Below are 17,759 nucleotides of genomic sequence, written 5' to 3'. Positions count from 1 at the left end.
TGGCTGAGAACTTTCCAGATTCTATAATAAAACTCTAATCTTGAGAGTCAAAAAGTGTATATTAAAATTAATTAACACCTGGATACATCATAATGAGACTATAGGACATTAAAGACAAACTATTAAAACTAAATGAGAGAAAAGACAGATTATCTATAAGAGTTGATAATTAGACCCAGCTAACAACAGCAGTAATAGAATCAACAAGAGTTTCCACTTCTGGTAACTGTTGAACAGCTCCTATTGGACCAGTCCTCCCACACATAACTACAAGTTGTGGACAAAATATTACAACAAAACTATTTAAGGGTACTTCTCAGGAGAAGAGTTGACACTTGGAAAAAGGAGTGGTACTAGGGTGAGTTTATTTGTTTTATGGCTAACTTGAGGGCAGGCACTGGATCGTATCATTCTGGGTGGCTAAAATTCAGATAGAAACCTTATGGTATTTCTATAAGGTTGTATTACAACCTTAAAGGTATTATAACCTTTAAAGAATTTCTGTAAGGTTTTATAAGGTTTGTGTTTGTATCCATACAAACCTTATGGAAATGCTATAAGGTTTGTATGGATAAAAATAGCATTTCTATAAGGTTCGTATGGATTCTATATTCTCAATAAAATGTTTCTTAAAAACAGTATGTTCATAGCAGAAGTTTAGCAATGTTAACTGATTATGGTGCTGCTGGAAAATGGCATTAGGGAAAAATAGTAATCATATGCTCAAAGATGAAAAAGTTCCCAAAAGGAAATTATCTATTGTCTTAAATATGAAGTAACTGTCCAAACAAGGACCCATAGTACACAGAAGAAAATGCAGAGGGCCCATGACTGATGGAAAAGGATAGGACCCCACCTTAGTAATAGGAATCATGGCTGAGAAGGTAGTCCTAGATCCTCACGTTAGAATGCACCCACTGAAGAGAGAAAAGCTCTATTTGGACACTTCAAGGTGGAACAGCATCAGTTGCCTGTTCTGTTTTAGAATCTTACGTCACTATGTCCTTTTTGGATCTCCAGCCTTTTTAAAAGCCAAAGGAGTCCACAGCCAGAATATTTTGAGATTCTTCACTCTCCTCCTTCCTTTCTTTCTCTCTCTCCCTCCCTCTCTCTCTCTCTCTCTCTCTCTCCCCCGCCCCCCCCGCCCTGTTCTCTTTTCTGTTTATTCTTTTTGGCTTAAGAATAAACATACAGGAGCAGCAGCTCCAGCAGGTGCCACAGGTTGTCGGTACAGAACTGGGTGAACGTTTTGCCTAGCACCAAGAGTACCTGTGGGATGGAGCTACCTGCTCCCCAGAAAGAGGGGAAGCTGAAAGCAGAGAGACAGGTGGTATGACTGGGCGGGTCCCACCCCCACAAAGACCAGCAAACTGAAGCCCTCTTGCTTGAGAGTTTTGCAGCCAGCACATCAGGTCAAGCTTGGCCCGGGACAATTGAGCTCAGTGGGAGGAAGGACGTCCCCCATTGTTGAGGCGGGTCTAAACCTACCTGTGTAAACAAAAGCCAGAGGAGCACAGCAGCTGGACTGAGTCCCTGACAGCCCAGCAGTGCTTCTGCAGGCAGACAAGGGACAGACTGCCTACTCAAGCAGCTCCCTGACCCCTGTATAACCAACAAGATGCCTCATACAGGAAAGCTCTGGCTGTCATCTGGTGGGTACCCTTCTGGGACAAAGCTACCAGAGGAAAGCTCAGGCAGCAATCCTTGCTGTTCTGCAACCCCCATGGGTGATTTGCAGGCAAGCAAGGTCTAGAGTGGACCTCCAGCAGTCCTACAGCAGAGGGACCTGACTGTTAGAAGGAAAACTAAAACACAATAAGAAATAGCTCCAACATCAAGAGAAAGGATGTCCACTCAGAGACCCCATCTGAAATCACCAACTTCAAAGATCAAAGGCAGATAAATCCATGAAGATGGGAAGAAACCAGCACAAAAAGGATGAAATCATCAAAGGCCAGAACGCCTCTCCTCCTCCAAGGGATCACAACTCCTCACCAGCAAGGGAACAAAACAGGATGGAGAATGAGTTTGATGAATTGACAGAAGCAGGCTTCAGAAGGTGGGTAATAACAAACTTCTCTGAGCTAGAGGAACATGTTCTAACCCAATGCAAAGAAACTAAAAACCTTGAAGAAAGGTTAGACAAAATGCTAACTAGAATAACCATCTTAGAGAAGAACATAAATGACTTGATGGAGCTGAAAAACACAGCATGAGAACTTCATGAAGCATACACAAGTTTCAATCCAAATTGACCAAGTAGAAGAAAGGATATCAGAGATTGAAGATCAACTCAATGAAATGAAATAAGAAGGCAAGATTAGAGAAAAAAAGAGTGAAAAGAAATGAACAAAGCCTCTAAGAAATACCGGATTATGTGAAAAGACCTAATCTGTGCTTGATCGGTGTACCTGAATGTGATGGGGAGAATGAATCCGAGCTAGAAAACACTCTTCAGGATATTATGCAGGAGAACTTCCCCAGCCTAGCAAGGCAGGCCAACATTCAAATCCAGGAAATACAGAGAACACCACAAAGATATTCCTCAAGAAGAGCAATCCCAAGGCACATAATTGTCTGATTCACCAGGGTTGAAATGAAGGAAAATACGGCTAAGGGCAGCCAGAGAGACAAGTTGGGTCACCCACAAAGGGAAGCCCATCAGACTTATGACAGATCTCTCAGCAGAAACCCTACAAGCCAGAAGAGAGTAGGAACCAATATTCAACATCCTTAAAGAAAAGAACTTTCAACCTAGAATTTCATATCTAGCCAAACTAAGCTTCATAAGTGAAGGAGAAATAAAATCCTTTACGTACAAACAATTGCTGAGAGATTTCATCACTGCCAGACTTGCCTAACAAGAGCTTCTTAAGGAAGCACTAAACATAGAAAGGAACAATCAGCACCAGTCACTGCAAAAACATACCAAATAGTGAAGACCAATGACACAATGAAGAAACTGCACCAACTAATGGTCAAAACAACCAGCCAGTAACCAGTAAAAATGACAGGATCAAATTCACACATAAGAATATTAATATTAAATGTAAATGGCCTAAATGCCCCAATCAAAAGACACAGACTGACAAACTGGTTAAAAAGTTGAGACTCATCAGAGTGCCATATTCAGGAGACTTTTCTCATGTACAAGGACACACCTAGACTCAAAATAAAGGGATGGAGGAATATTTACTAAGCAAATGGAGAGCAAAAAAAAGGAGGGGTTACAATCCTAGTTTCTGATAAAATGGACTTTAACAAAGATCAAAAGAGACAAAGAAGGGCATTACATAATGGTAAAAGGATCAATGCAACAAGAAGAGCTAACTATTCTAAATATATACGCACCCAGTACAGAAGCACCCTGATATATAAAGCAAGTTCTTAACGACCCACCAAGAGACTTAGACTCCCACACAATAGCAGAAGGAGACTTTTAATACTCCACTGTCAATATTAGACAGATGAATGAGAAAGAAAATCAACAAGGATATCCAGGACATAGACACAGATCTGGGCCAAGTGGACCTAATAGACATCTATAGAACTCTCCACCCCAAATCCACAGAATATACATTCTTCTCAGCACCACATCACACTTACTCTAAAATTGGAAGTAAATTACTCCTCAGCAAGCGCAGAAGAATGGAAGTCATAACTATCTCTCAGACCACAGTGCAATCAAATCAGAACTCAGGATTAAGAAACTCACGCAAAACCACACAACTACATAGAAACTGAACAACTTGCTCCTGAATGGTGACTGGATAAACAATGAAATGAAGGCAGAAATAAAGATGTTCTTTGAAATCAATAAGAGTGAAGATACAACGTACCAGAATCTCTGGGACACATTTAAAGCAGTGTCTAGAGGGAAATTTATAGCAATAAATGCCCACATGACAAGCGAGGACAGATCTAAAATCAACACCCTATCATCAAAATTGAAAGAGCTAGAGGAGCAAGATCAAAAAAAATTCAAAAGCTAGCAGAAGACAAGAAATAACTACGATCAGAGCAGAAGTGAAGGAGATAGAGACACAAAAAACCCTTCAAAAAATCAATAAATCCAGGAGCTGATTTTTTGAAAAGATCAACAAAATAGACTGTTAGCCAGACTAATAGAAAAGAGAGAAGAATCTAACAGATGCAATAAAAAATGATGAAGGCGATATCACCACCAATTCTACAGAAATACAAACTACCATCAGAGATTGCTACAAACAACTCTATGCACATAACCCAATAAACCTGTAAGAAATGGATAAATTCCTGGACACGTACTCCCTCCCAAGACTAAACCAGGAAGAAGTTGAATCCCTGAATAGACTAACAAGGTCTGAAGTTGAGGCAGCAATTAATAACCTACCAACCAAAAAGTGTCCAGGTCCAGACAAGTTCAACCAGAAATACAAAAAGGAGCTGGTACCATTCCTTATGAAACTATTCCAAACAATACCAAAAAATGGTATCCTCCCTAACTCATTTTATGAGACCAACATCATCCTGATACCAAAACCTGGCAGAGACACAACTGAAAAAGAAAACTTTAGGCCAATATCCATGATGAACATAGATGCAAAAATCTTCAACAAAATACTGGCAAACTGCTTGCAACAGCACATCAAAAAGCTTATCCATCATGATCAAGTAGGCTTCATCCTGGGGATACAAGGCTGGTTCAACATATACAAATCTATAAACATAATCCATCACATAAGCAGAACCAAGGACAAAAACCACATGATCATCTCAATAGATGCAGAGAAGCACTTCGACAAAATTCAACAACCCATTATGCTAAAAACTCTCAATAAACTAGGTATCAATGGAACATATCTCAAAATAATAAAAGCTATTTATTACAAACTCACAGCCAATATGATACTGAATGGGCAAAAACTGAAAGCATTCCCTTTGAAAACTGGCACTAGACAAGGATGCCCTCTCTCACCATTCTTGTTCAACATAGTATTGGATTTCTAGCCAGAGAAATCAGGCAAGAAAAAGAAATAAAGAGTATTCAATTAGGAATAGAGGAAGTCAAATTGTCTCTATTTGCAGACAACACAATTGTATATTTAGAAGAACCCATTGTCTCAACCCAAAATCTCCTTAAGCTGATAAGCAACTTCAGCAAAGTCTCAAGATACAAAATCAATGTGCAGAAATCACAAGCATTTCTATACACCAATAACAGACCAACAGAGAGCCAAATCACGAGTGAACTGCCATTCACAATTGCTACAAAGAGAATAAAATACTTAGGAATACAACTAACAAAGGATGTGAAGGACCTCTTCAAGGAGAACTACAAACCACTGCTCAAGGAAATAAGAGAGGACTCAGGCAGATGGAAAAACATTCCATGCTCCTGGTTAGGAAAAATCAATATTGTGAAAATGGCCATACTGCCCAAAGTAATTTATAGATTCAGTACTATCCCCATTAAGCTACCATTGACCTTCTTCACAGAACTGAAAAAAAACACTTTAAACTTCATATGGAACCAAAAGAGAGCTGAAATAGCCAAGACAATCCTAAGCAAAAAGAACAAAGCTGGAGGCATCATGCTACCTGACTTCAAACTATACTACAAGGCTACAGTAATCAAAACAGCAGGATACTGGTACCAAAACAGAGATGTAGACCAACAGAACAGAACAGAGATCTTAAAAGTAATGCCACACATCTAAAACCATCTGATCTTTTACAAACCTGACAAAAACAAGCAATGGGGAAATGATTCCCTGTTTAATAAATGGTGTTGGGATAACTATTGTCTAGCAATGTGCATAAAGCTGAAACTGGGCCCCATTCTTACACCTTACAGTAAAATTAACTCCAGATGGATTAAAGATTTAAACATAAGACCTAACACCATAAAAACTCCAGAAGTAAACCTAGGCAAAACCATTGAGGACATAGGCATAGGCAAAGACTTCATGACTACAACAAAAGCAATGGCAACAAAAGCCAAAATAGACAAATGGGATCTAATTGAACTTAAGAGTTTCTGCCCAGCAAAAAAAAACAATCATTAGAGTGAACTGGCAACTAAAAGAATGGGAAAAAAATTTTGCAATCTACCCATATGACAAAGGGCTAATATCCAGAATCTACAAAGAACTAAAGCAGATTTACAAGAAAACAATTAAACAAACCCATTCAAAAGTGGGTGAAGGACTTGAAGAGACAGTTTTCAAAAGAAGACACTTATGAGGCCAACAAACATATGAAAAAATGCTCATCATCACAGGTCATTAGAGAAATGCAAATCAAAACCACATTGAGATACCACCTCATGCCAGTTAGAATGGCGATCATTAAAAAATCTGGAGACAACAGATGCTGGAGAGGATGTGGAGAAATAGGAACACTTTTACACTGTTGGTGGGAGTGTAAACTAGTTCAACCATTGTGGAAGACAGTGTGGCGCTTCCTCAAGGACCTAGAAATAGAAATTCCATTTGACCCAGCAATCCCATTACTGGGTATATACCCAAAGGATTATAAATCATTCTATTATAAAGAAAAGCACATGTATGTTTATTGTGGCATTGTTTACAATAACCAAGTCCTGGAACCAACCCAAATGCCCATGGATGATAGACTGGACAAAGAAAATGTGGCACATGTACACCATGGAATACTATGCAGCCATAAAAAATGATGAGTTCATGCCCTTTGTAGGGATGTGGATGAACCTGGAAACCATCATTCTCAGCAAACTGACACAAGAACAGAAAACCAAACACTGCATGTTCTCACTCATAGGCAGGTGTTGAACAATGAGAACACAGGGACACAGGGAGGGGCAACATCACACACTGGTGTCTGTTGGGGGATAGGGGCTAAGGGAGGGACAGCAGGGGGTGGGGAGGTTGGGGAAGGATAACATTGGGAGAAATGCCTGATGTAGGTGACAGAGAGATGGAGGCAGCAAACCACCATGGCATGTGTGTATCTATGCAACAATCCTGCAAGATCTGCACATGTACCTCAGAACTTAAAGTACAAAAAAAAGAAAACCTCTCTCCTCATTAAATGACAGCTCTCTCCCCCAACCACTCTCCCCATTAAATGACAGCTCCCTCCCCCAACAACTCTATCTCCATTAAATAACAACTCTCTCCCCATTAAATAACAATTCTGTCCCCATTATAAAACATCTCTAGTCCCAAGCCACTCTCTCGCATTAAATAACAACTCTCTTCCCAGCAACTCTACCCCCGTTAAATAACAACTCTCTCCCCATTAAATAACAACTCTCTCCCGCAACAACTCTCTCTCCATTAAATAACAACTATCTCCCTCAGCAACCCCCCCCCAAAAAAAAAGAATAAACACATACATTATACTTTTAAAGAACACAGAGAGGGAGAGGGGGAGAGGAAATATTTTTCCCATCAGATTTCAGAAGCCATGTGTATCTTATCATCAAAAGGGAAACTATTGAAGATCAATTTATTTGTGAAAACAAAATTATGTAAGAAACTATTTGAAAGATTAGAATAGGTGTAATTTACCTTCAATATTAATTGCTGTTTATCTGGATTTTGCAAAGTGGTAATATTAAAAATGTAATACATAGGATAAAAATATTTGAATATTAATAATCAAAGAAATGTTCTGACTAGAAAGATGATTTTTGATACAGCTTGAATAGTCCTAATTTGGAAATCTGAGATCTGAAATGCTCTAAAGTCTAAACTTTTTGAGCTCTGACATGACACTTAAAGGAAATGTTCACTGAAACATGTAAGATTTTACGTTTTTGGATTAGAGATGCTGAACATAATGCAAATATTCTAAATTTTTTTAATCCAAAATTGGAAACATCTCTAGTCCCAAGCATTGCAGATAAGGGATGCTCAACCTGTACATAACTCAACTTGGAAGGGCAAAATAGTAACAGCACAGTGTAAAGACTAGCATAGCTAGAGACATATTCACATTGGCCAGTTCTCTGAAATACTATAGATTTTACTGTTACAAATGAGGGAACACTATTTTCAATCACCAAATATAAAAATACCAGTAATAGCATGGAATGTATATATCAAAGATTTGGACATGAGACAGACTATCTGTACTCCTATTGTTAGGGATTTTTAATCTTTGTAATCCTCTCTGTAGAATATATTTTATTTCTTATTTTTAACATTAATATACCTGCTTTGTCTTTGTTCATTTTCTAGTTGACCATCAGCAGCTACAAGTTTGCTTTCTTTCTTTGAACAGGAAATGCAATATTTTTCCCTTGTGCAAAGCTCTATGTGAGAAAATGGAAAAATAAGTATTTTCCATGCCTTTTTTCTGAATAAAAGGTTTCTAGTTGGTAGATTTTTAAATCTGAATTTAGAATTCATTACAAAGTAAGAGTCTACATCCAGTATATACTGTTTATTTTGCATGTTTTCCTAATGCTTTGGAAAAGTAAAGTGCTATTTGGTTTTCTTAATAACGTTTTCACTTTAATTTTCTTTGATAGAATTAAATTGCCTTGATAATAAATATTAAAAGTTTCTAGTTCATATTTGCTTGCTATCTCTCCCCTTAGAGTTACAGTGGCAGTAAAATGAATGAAAGAATGAATTAAAGTGAAATGAATTATTTTCTACTTTTCTGACATATACTGTGATTCACTCTGTATAAAATTGCCAATGGATAGTTCCAGGACTGTGCTACTTAGGGTTTTATAGAGCTGAGTCAGCTGAACTGAATTAATGATTGATTTCTAAAAGCTTCCCTTAAGTAAACTTAATCTATTTTTGCCTTTTTATATCCTAGGTGCCCAAACCAGTAGATTATTCTTGCCAACCCTGGTAAGTATTAAAAATGTTTATGTAGCTAAGTTGAAATACCATACCCTTAGCTCCAGGATGCCTTAAATGTGGGGGTAGTAAACCATATTCCATTTCCATTTGTCTTGGCTAACAGTGTTTTCAGATGTAACAAAACACTGTAATGAATTCATGTATTGCTGACCTTTCCATATCTTTATCTGAGAGGGAGGTGCATGTACATGCATGAGTGCCCAGTTGCCCTTGACTGATCATTTAAAGTTTATAACAGCCACAGAAAGGAATGGAACATATGCATATGTACCTTATATTTTAGAGATTTAATAAAGCAGAGAGAAAAAAATATGATTTCATTTTCTGAAACTAAAAATTAGCTCAAAAAAGGACAGTAGGAGATTCTTTTTTTAATTTTTTATTGTTTTAGAGATGAGGTCTTGCTCTGTCACCCAGGATGGAGTGCAGTGGTGTGGTCGTAACTCACTGCAGCCTTGAACTCCTGGGCTCAAGTGATCCTCCAAAATGCTGGGATTACAGGTGTGAGCCACTGTTCCTGACTGACAATAGTAGCTTCTAAAAATAAAATTTACAACATACAATATGGGAGCAACAAAATATGTCAAAAGGATGGGGCATCCTTACCACTTAAAGGCTGACAGTATCATTAACAAAACCAAAGAATTGTAGTGGGTGGTAATTATTATTTTCTAGATATCTTTAACTATTAAAAAATACATTTAGGATCCAGAATAGTTATGATTATAATAACTAATACATACTATTTACTATATGCTTTGTACTGTACGTGTTTTATTTTGTTTCTTCGACATTTATATAAGAAAAGTAGTGGTGAGTGTTGTTATTTTTATGCATGAAGAAACAAAGAAACAGAACATGCAACTAGTGAGTGGTAAAGCTGGAATTCCAAGTTATGCCATCTGTACATTGCTCTACTGCCCCCAAAATACAGAATGTGGGCACATTACTCATTTTGATTTGTTTTCCTGACTTTTGTATTTGACTCCTCTTAAAAAGAATGAATCTATTTTGATTTTCTTGATATTAAAATACATGTATAAAAATGAGAGCTCAGAATACGTATATAAATGAAATATCCTGGGAATCTATAGTACTAGTTGGGTTTGCATGTTACCATGTGAATTATCTGATTTTTTTTTTTTTTTACATATTCTGATTATTTTCTGTTCTGTAACAAAAGCATGGAAAATCCTGAGTTACTTTTTAAAGTGTAGGAATCCATTGTGCAGGGTTCGGGATTCTCCTGCTCGGGTCCTACCCCACCTGCCCTCCTCTGGCAGTCACTCACTTCTGCCTTCTCTAGTTACTGTCTACCCTCCCTGAGGTCCCTCCCTGGGCCTCAGCACTGAGCTTGCTGAAGACATTGCAGCAGGTTTGTGATAGAACTGGAAATGTACTTTATTTTTACCTGATTGAAGACAATTTGAAGTCATTAGTGTCTGTGGAATTTTAAACTGTAGTCCTGAAAGAAATTATATTTGGAGAGCAGAGCCGATAGCATTGACAATCAAACTAAAAAACATCAGGAACTGTTAAAAATCTTGAAAGTGCGATGATTAGTTTCTTCTCTTACACCATTTTTCATGTAACTGGGCATTATAGTTACAAAGGTAATGGTTTGAGGGATAAATACTGCTACCTCAAACTGCATAGATTTTATGAAATAAACTTATCAGGTACCTGAGAACCTTCAGGGCACCAGAGGATAGGTTTTGTACCCTTGTTTTAAAATGCACCCTTGCCAGTATGTAAAATCCTACTGAAAATATGACCAGTTATAATAATATTATTCTTAAAAAAGCAAAATGTTCAGGCAGAGGTAAAACCTTGAAAACAGGAAAAAATAAAGATATAGTAGAACTTTAAAATTACTTTTACTTTTTTCTTGAGCAACCTGGACAATCTATTTAAACTAAGCAAGCAGTTTGATGTGAAATGTCTTCTGCTAGGGAACAAAATGATCACTACCCCAGAAAATAAAAGCTTCAGTTTTAGAAATACTAAACTATTAAGAGAAAATTACATTGTATAATGGTATGGTAGTTCTCAAGTCACTGAGAAGTTAAGTATCATCAACTCTATTATCTACTCATTATTTCTACATTTAAAACTAAGTTGTTTCCACAAGGTAAATTTTGTCTTTTGCATACAGAATGAAATAAATAGAAAATTAAGATGATTGTCTTTAATAATCTATGTTTTGGGGTATCAAAAGACAGGAAAGAGATTTGGAACTGCAAACTGGGGAACTGTCTGAAAATCTGTACGCAGAACAAGAGATAGATGCCAGGGTCCCTGCCTTTTCTCTTAGGAGTCAGACAAATTGCCTTTTCCTGCAGTGGCAAGAGACACTGGTGATAGAAGCTATATTATGTGGAAAAGATGAATCATATAGAACCTAGATTTGGAAAGATCAAGCCTAGCAGAGACTGGGGAGATACCATTCTGAAAACAGGGCTCTGTATACTGAGTGATGATGCTCTCCAGCTCTCTCGTGTAGCTCAGGTTTAGCACCATGGCAGCTGGGTCCCATATATACATACTTCCCTGTCTTGGTATTCAGGCAGGAATTTGGAAGATTTTTGGCTAAAGAAACAAAATAGAGTTAAAAATCTAAAATCCAGACCTGTGGGTGTTTCCCAGCCCAGTCCTCAGGTGCTTATCAAATGATCAGACCTGGCTGGGCGCAGTCGCTCACGCCTGTAATCCCAGCATGTTGGGAAGCTGAGGCAGATGGATCATGAGGTCAGGAGGTCGAGACCAGCCTGGCCAACATAGTGAAACCTCATCTCTACTAAAAATACAAAAAATTAGCCCAGTGTCATGGCGGGTGCCTGTAATCCTAGCTACTCAGGAGGCTGAGGCAGGATAATTGCTTGAACTCTGGAGGCAGAGATTGCAGCAAACCAAGATTGCACCACTGCACACCAGCCCAGGCAACAGTGTGAGGCTTTGTCTCAAAAAAACTAAAAAACAAAGATCAGATTCCTACACAATGGACCTACTTTGGTGCTCACACACACAGAGCTTCCAGTCAATCGTGGATGCATCCCTCTTAAGTAGGAACAAACAACAAAGATTAACTGTACATTTGAGAAAACCCTTGAACTAAATATAAAAAAAAAGAAAGAAATTTGAAAATACATACTAGAGTGAGCAGATGACTTAAAAAACTTTTATTTACGTCTTCAAAATTAAAAGAAAACATAAGTTCATTGGAAGTAAGCTTGATGTTTTAAAAAATAATCAAAATAAAAAGGAGTTCTTACAAGTTAAATATTGTAGACTTGGAAAATAAAGTAGAGCAAATCTTCTAAAAAGTCTGAGATAGATAATATGGGAGAAATGATATGGAAACTAAGCTATTGACTCGGAGGATACAGCACTCAAGTAGTAGTAATTCCAGAAGGAGAAAACTGAGGACAGCAATTATCAAACAAATGATACAGAAATTTCTCAGAACTGAAAGACATGCGGCTCCAAATTAAAGATGCTTCTAAAAGGCCAGAAAAATGTATATTAAAAAAAACCCCACATTATCATGAAATTTTGCAGTATAGAGAATTCAGAATCTGAAGGTTTCTAGGGAGAAACAAATCAGATCACATACAGAGAATTAGAAATGGCATTGAATGGAAGTTAAAAGACAATGGATCAATGTATTATTATTTGAGAGGCAAAATAATTTCTCATCTAGAACTCTTTACCCAATAGCCAAACAATGAATATTTTAATAATATTCATAGCCAAACTATGAATTACTAGGTAAAATAAAATATTTTTATAGATGTGGGACTTTAGAGTGTTACACCCTGTATATATTTACAGAAAACTGAAGGATGAGCTTGTAAACCAAGGAAGAGGGAGATACAGAAGCCAGGACGGGAGAGCAAAGAGAAGTATATGGGGACTACAGTAAGTCAACAGGCTTAGTAGAGCAAGCAGTATCAATTAGAAGAGAGTGGAGGGCTCAGAAGAAAAGTCTCCACAGAGAAGTTTAACAGGTAGATTATTTGGTTGTCCTAATCCAGTTAATATAGCTATAGGTTAAGTATCCCTTATTCAAAATGCTTGAGACCAAATTTCAGATTTTTTTCAGATTTTGGAATATTTGCATATACATATGAGATATATTCAGGATGGGACCCAAGTCTAAACACAAAATGTATTTATGTTTCATATATACCTTATACACAAAGCCTGAAGGTAATTTTATATAATACTTTAAATTTTGTGCATGAAAGTTTCGGCTGCATTTTGACAACAGTCTGCATTCGAACCATAGCAATGGTGTTGAAAAATGTATTATTGGGAGGTGTTTTTGGAGAATTTGGAAAGAATCTGTGATAGAGACAAAGAACTTGAATAAACAAAAACATAAGCAATTTTATTTTGGAGGGCAGATATTCTTTGAATGGACACCATGCCAAAACTGGGCCAGATGACAGCTTGGCTTTGTAGAGGTTACAGAAAGACAAGAGTGAGGAACAGCACTATAAAGGAGTGAGCACAGGTGGCAGGGGGAAGATGATTTTTCTTCCTGAAATCATCTAAAATTGATAAGAAATTGTCATATAATTGTTTAGAAATAGACAAGTAGAAATAAAAACTAGGTACAGTGTTTGAAATGGGACTTGGAGTATAATGCTGGTCTAATGGAATACTGCTGCTTTTTCATTGTAATTATTATAATGTGAATGGACTTTGAAAACCATGTTAATGTATAACTTTGATAAAAATGCATACACTAAATACTAGTTGTGATAAATGCCGTGAAAATAGGGATACTGTAATGAGAATAACGGAGTAGGTAGTACAAGATGCAGGACAACATTCTTTAGATGATATGGTCAGAAAAGACCCTTATAAACCTGAACAATGAGAAGGAATATTGTCTTGATAGAGGGTGAGTGTTTCCAGACAAGGGAGTCTGTGAGAAGACTCTAAGCTCAAAAGGAGCTTGAGAAATTCCTGGATCTGAAAGAAGTCTGGAGACTAGTTATGGAGGATGTAAGAGATAAAGTTGAAGAGAGGTAGGCATGAGTCAGATAGATTATACTAGGTCCCAGTAGTTCATGAGTTGTTATAACTTTTCTTTTAACCCAAGGTACCATCTGCATAAAATGCCCTTAGTTTCTCTTTTATACTTGATGGAAACCTAACGTGTCCTCTCTCAACAAACTTTTATTGAATGCCTGCCATATGCATTTTAAATGAATATTTAGTTTGTGTTGGAGGTTGATGTTCATACTGAGTTACGTGAGTCTATATGTGAACCAGAGGATTTTCTGCTGTGTTAATTATTGACTAACTTTGAAAAAGAACCAATCTAAACAGAATTTTTCCTTTAAGTTCTTTTGGCCAAAATCTCTGATGTATGTTGCCAGGAGATTTTACACCTATATTTGATGTGAGGGAGGGGTCATTAAAGAATATTTTAAGATTAAATTTGAGCCTTTTATTATTATAGTGATTATGGAATTTGTTTATGGCCAACAAAGTCTAGGGAGATTAAATTCTGGTTTTAAAAATATCTACCTTTTAAAACTAAATTTTACTCATTACTAACTTCTTAAGAAAATGTGCTATCAAAATTGTGGACTATATGAATTAATCTCATATTAAAAAATAATTATTAAAAATAACTTAATTGTTGGGAAATTTTCTAATTTCCTAGAGACTTGTTAAATGGCTTTGACAAAAAATAAAATTAAAAAAAAAAACTTAATTGTTACTAGAATTTCCTTTAAAAAAGACTCTTAAAGGAGATTTCATTTCATAGTCTATATAGAAAAGCTAAAATAAGTTTGTCCATGTATCTTATGCAGGGCAGTGTCTTTCTACAAGCCTTTTCCTTCCTGTCCCTAGGCTCTCCACACTGTCTTTTAACCTGATACCTACTGACTCCTCTTTGTCCTATTTATTTACTAGGTGCTTAGTGGGTATTAGGCACTGTTCATTTTGCTGTTGTTAGCTTTGTAGAACGTTTGTGTTTGGACATATTAAAGGACCTTTTTTCTGATTTATTTTTCTTAAACAATGTAATTAGTATAAAATTACCAACAGCTCAAATCTGCCACTAAATTAAATATTGAGAGATGCTTACTTTTAGCCTCTGTTCTCTTCCAGGTATATTATCCAAAATTTCTGTGTCATTGTGTTTTACAGGTATGCTGGAGCAATGGAAAGATTGCAAGCAGAGACTGAACTTATTAATAGGGTAAATAGTACTTACCTTGTGAGGCACAGGACCAAAGAGTCAGGAGAATATGCAATTAGCATTAAGTAAGTAGGACAAGTACTTTTGCAGAAATAGATTTCCTGTTTTTATAATTGCATAGACCATCTGACATGCATAACACTGAAGTTGAAAACCGAAGTTCTAATTGCAGCAGAAATAATGCACCTATCCAGACAGTTCATTAATACTTGAAAATATCTCTTAGAAAAACAGTAATAAGTGTTATAGGCTGCTAATTGGCATATTCGATTTCTTTCATAACATTGTATTTTTGTGGTTTGATTTGTATCTATTTCTAGTAAATTCTAACAGTATAAATTTCTCAATTTTTGTCTTATTTTTCTGTTTTCAAACTGAACTTAATAAATTGAGCATAATGATTAGTCAAATCCAATCTTCCTTCTCACTTCAAATATTGGTTGTATCTTCAACCAATCTAGTAAATATATTTTGTTAATTAGCTGTCACCAGCGTATTGGCATAGGTATATATTTTGTCTGCAGAATTAATTCCTATAATGTTATTGGGGCATGCCCTCTGGTAATTATTGATTTCTACTGATTAAAAACACATTTATATTCATAAGTTATTCATTGCCCACAGGTACAATAATGAAGCAAAGCACATCAAGATTTTAACAAGAGATGGCTTTTTTCACATTGCAGAAAATAGAAAATTTAAAAGTTTAATGGTAAGCATTGATTATTTCTTTTCAATCTAGGATCCTTATTTTTCTTTTGTTAGAAAGGTCATTTTAATTCTGTAGTTTCTTGGATATTTGGTTAACTGAAAAATTACTTAAAGAGAATCATATTCTAATTTTGCAACACAATCCTGAAAATTCTAATTTAAAAATCTCTAAGTTTTATATTGCTCAAATCATATTCTTCATTATAAATTGTTTGCAGGTTTTAGATAACTTTCGGTCTATATTTTTATGACACTTAGAGCAATGCCAAATTCAAATATAAATACAATAAACTTCTATTTGTATGAGTTTTGGTTTGTGTTTAAATGACACAGCAGATTTTTAATATACCTTTCTTTCTTCTTTTTTCTTCCTTTGTATCTATGTCCTGATTCAGGCAGAAGACAGCATTTTAAATCATAACACAAAAAGTTGTAATTAGTAAAATAAGTCTATCATTTAGGTTCTATTTATATAAAATGTAATAAAGTCAAATTGAAAAGATTTTTGTATTTTTCTGCTATTTTAAGTGATCTCTGCTGTGTTTCTCATTTATTACCTCGGATAATTATGCATTAACAAGGTAACATTTTTGCCACTTAACAGTTGATATTTCATAGGAATTGTATATTTAAATGGAAATAGTATATTGTCAAAACACATCAAATGAATAAGGATTATTCCCACAATTTAAAAAAATACAACTTATTCATACTCTTGTTAGCGTAGAAGAATATTTCATGTATGTCATTTAAACGATGTGTATATGTCATCACATATGTATTGCTAACAGTAAACTGTAAGTTCACATTTCCTTAAATGGTCTCAAGTGTGTTTCTCAAGTTTGGTAGTTTCTTGAGATAATGAAGAATTTGGATATAGGACATAAGATGCATTTGCACTGCTAAGTACTTTGAGCAACAGTGAGAAGGACCACTCATTGATTGAAGCATTAATCAAATGATACATACTGCATCCTTCCAGAAAACATCTCAAAGCACTTTGCAGTTGTTAACAATAAAGTTAAACTGAGTGTAAGGGAGCCTTACAAAGTAGGCCAGCTCGAATACCTTATCCAAAAATTTAGAACTGCTTCAAGGCAGGTGTCAGTGTTTTAAAGAAATTGAAGCATCTTGAGTTGAAAGACAAATAAGAAAATCTCTGTGGATGTAAAGATCATTCCCAGTTCAAAATCTAAGGATGGGCAGCAAGGTCGTGTCCTGGAAAATGTAAACTCTGTCAAATTTGTAACCAAGATCCAGGCATCTTCCCTGCTGGAAGTGACTTACATTCTGTTGAAACAAGTAGGCTGAGCACAGAGAGAATTGGACCAGAGGAGGTTCTTCATAAAATGAAAACCTGGAAGGAGGTGGCAAGTGGATGCACAAATAATGAATGACAGGCACAGCTGAGACATGATGAAAGCATGCACAGGGGCTCTCCACATCTCTGCAAGACACACCAGCTTGAGCTTTCACCTGCAGAACTTCCTTGGCTGGTAATGAGGCTGCTCCACAGTGTTACAGTCAATATGGGACTTAAAAAAACTGCTGCAGGGGAGAATCACTTGAATCTGGGAGGCAGAGGTTGTGGTGAGCTGAGATCACACTATGACACTCTAGCCTGGGCAACAGAGCAAAACTCCATCTCAAAAGAAAAAGAAAAGGAAAAAAACTGCTGCAGGGCCAAAGATAAATGCCAGCCTTGCAGACTTTGAAAGCAGCAAAAGTAACTCCCATCAGAGGAGACAAGCAAAGAAGATGAAAAGGAATAGTTGCTGGAAAGGGCCAATCAATTTAGCTTTGTGTCACCTGGGTTCAGCTCAAGGAAGTTCTTCAGAAGCCAAGGTTAGATGTGAAAAGCCAGTAATACTACGGTGACCTGGATTAATAGACATGGATGCCTGAGTTTCTATCTGCATGTAAAGCTGTGATTATAATGAAAGCAGTACAGTCCCAGCATTCAAAAAATTTGTGCAAGAGAT

At 36.4% G+C, this 17,759-nt stretch overlaps 1 protein-coding gene across 2 annotated transcripts in view; it reads left to right on the top strand.

The window, feature by feature from the left end:
* The window catches only part of VAV3 (vav guanine nucleotide exchange factor 3), a 389,657-nt gene that overhangs the window by 344,843 nt on the left and 27,055 nt on the right, over nt 1-17,759 (top strand). For both annotated transcript variants that reach the window (XM_012466320.3, XM_021667516.2), the window contains exons 22-24: nt 8,797-8,831; nt 15,015-15,131; nt 15,691-15,778. In XM_012466320.3, coding sequence (XP_012321743.1) covers nt 8,797-8,831; nt 15,015-15,131; nt 15,691-15,778 — 240 coding nt within the window. The remainder of the gene's footprint in view (nt 1-8,796; nt 8,832-15,014; nt 15,132-15,690; nt 15,779-17,759) is intronic.

Source organism: Aotus nancymaae, unplaced genomic scaffold (genome assembly GCF_030222135.1).
Source record: "Aotus nancymaae isolate 86718 unplaced genomic scaffold, 86718_ANA_hifiasm-v0.15.2.pri h1tg000117l, whole genome shotgun sequence".
Lineage (NCBI taxonomy): Eukaryota > Metazoa > Chordata > Mammalia > Primates > Aotidae > Aotus > Aotus nancymaae.
Note: the sequence above shows the minus strand (reverse complement) of the source record. Positions and strands in the feature narration are given on the sequence as shown.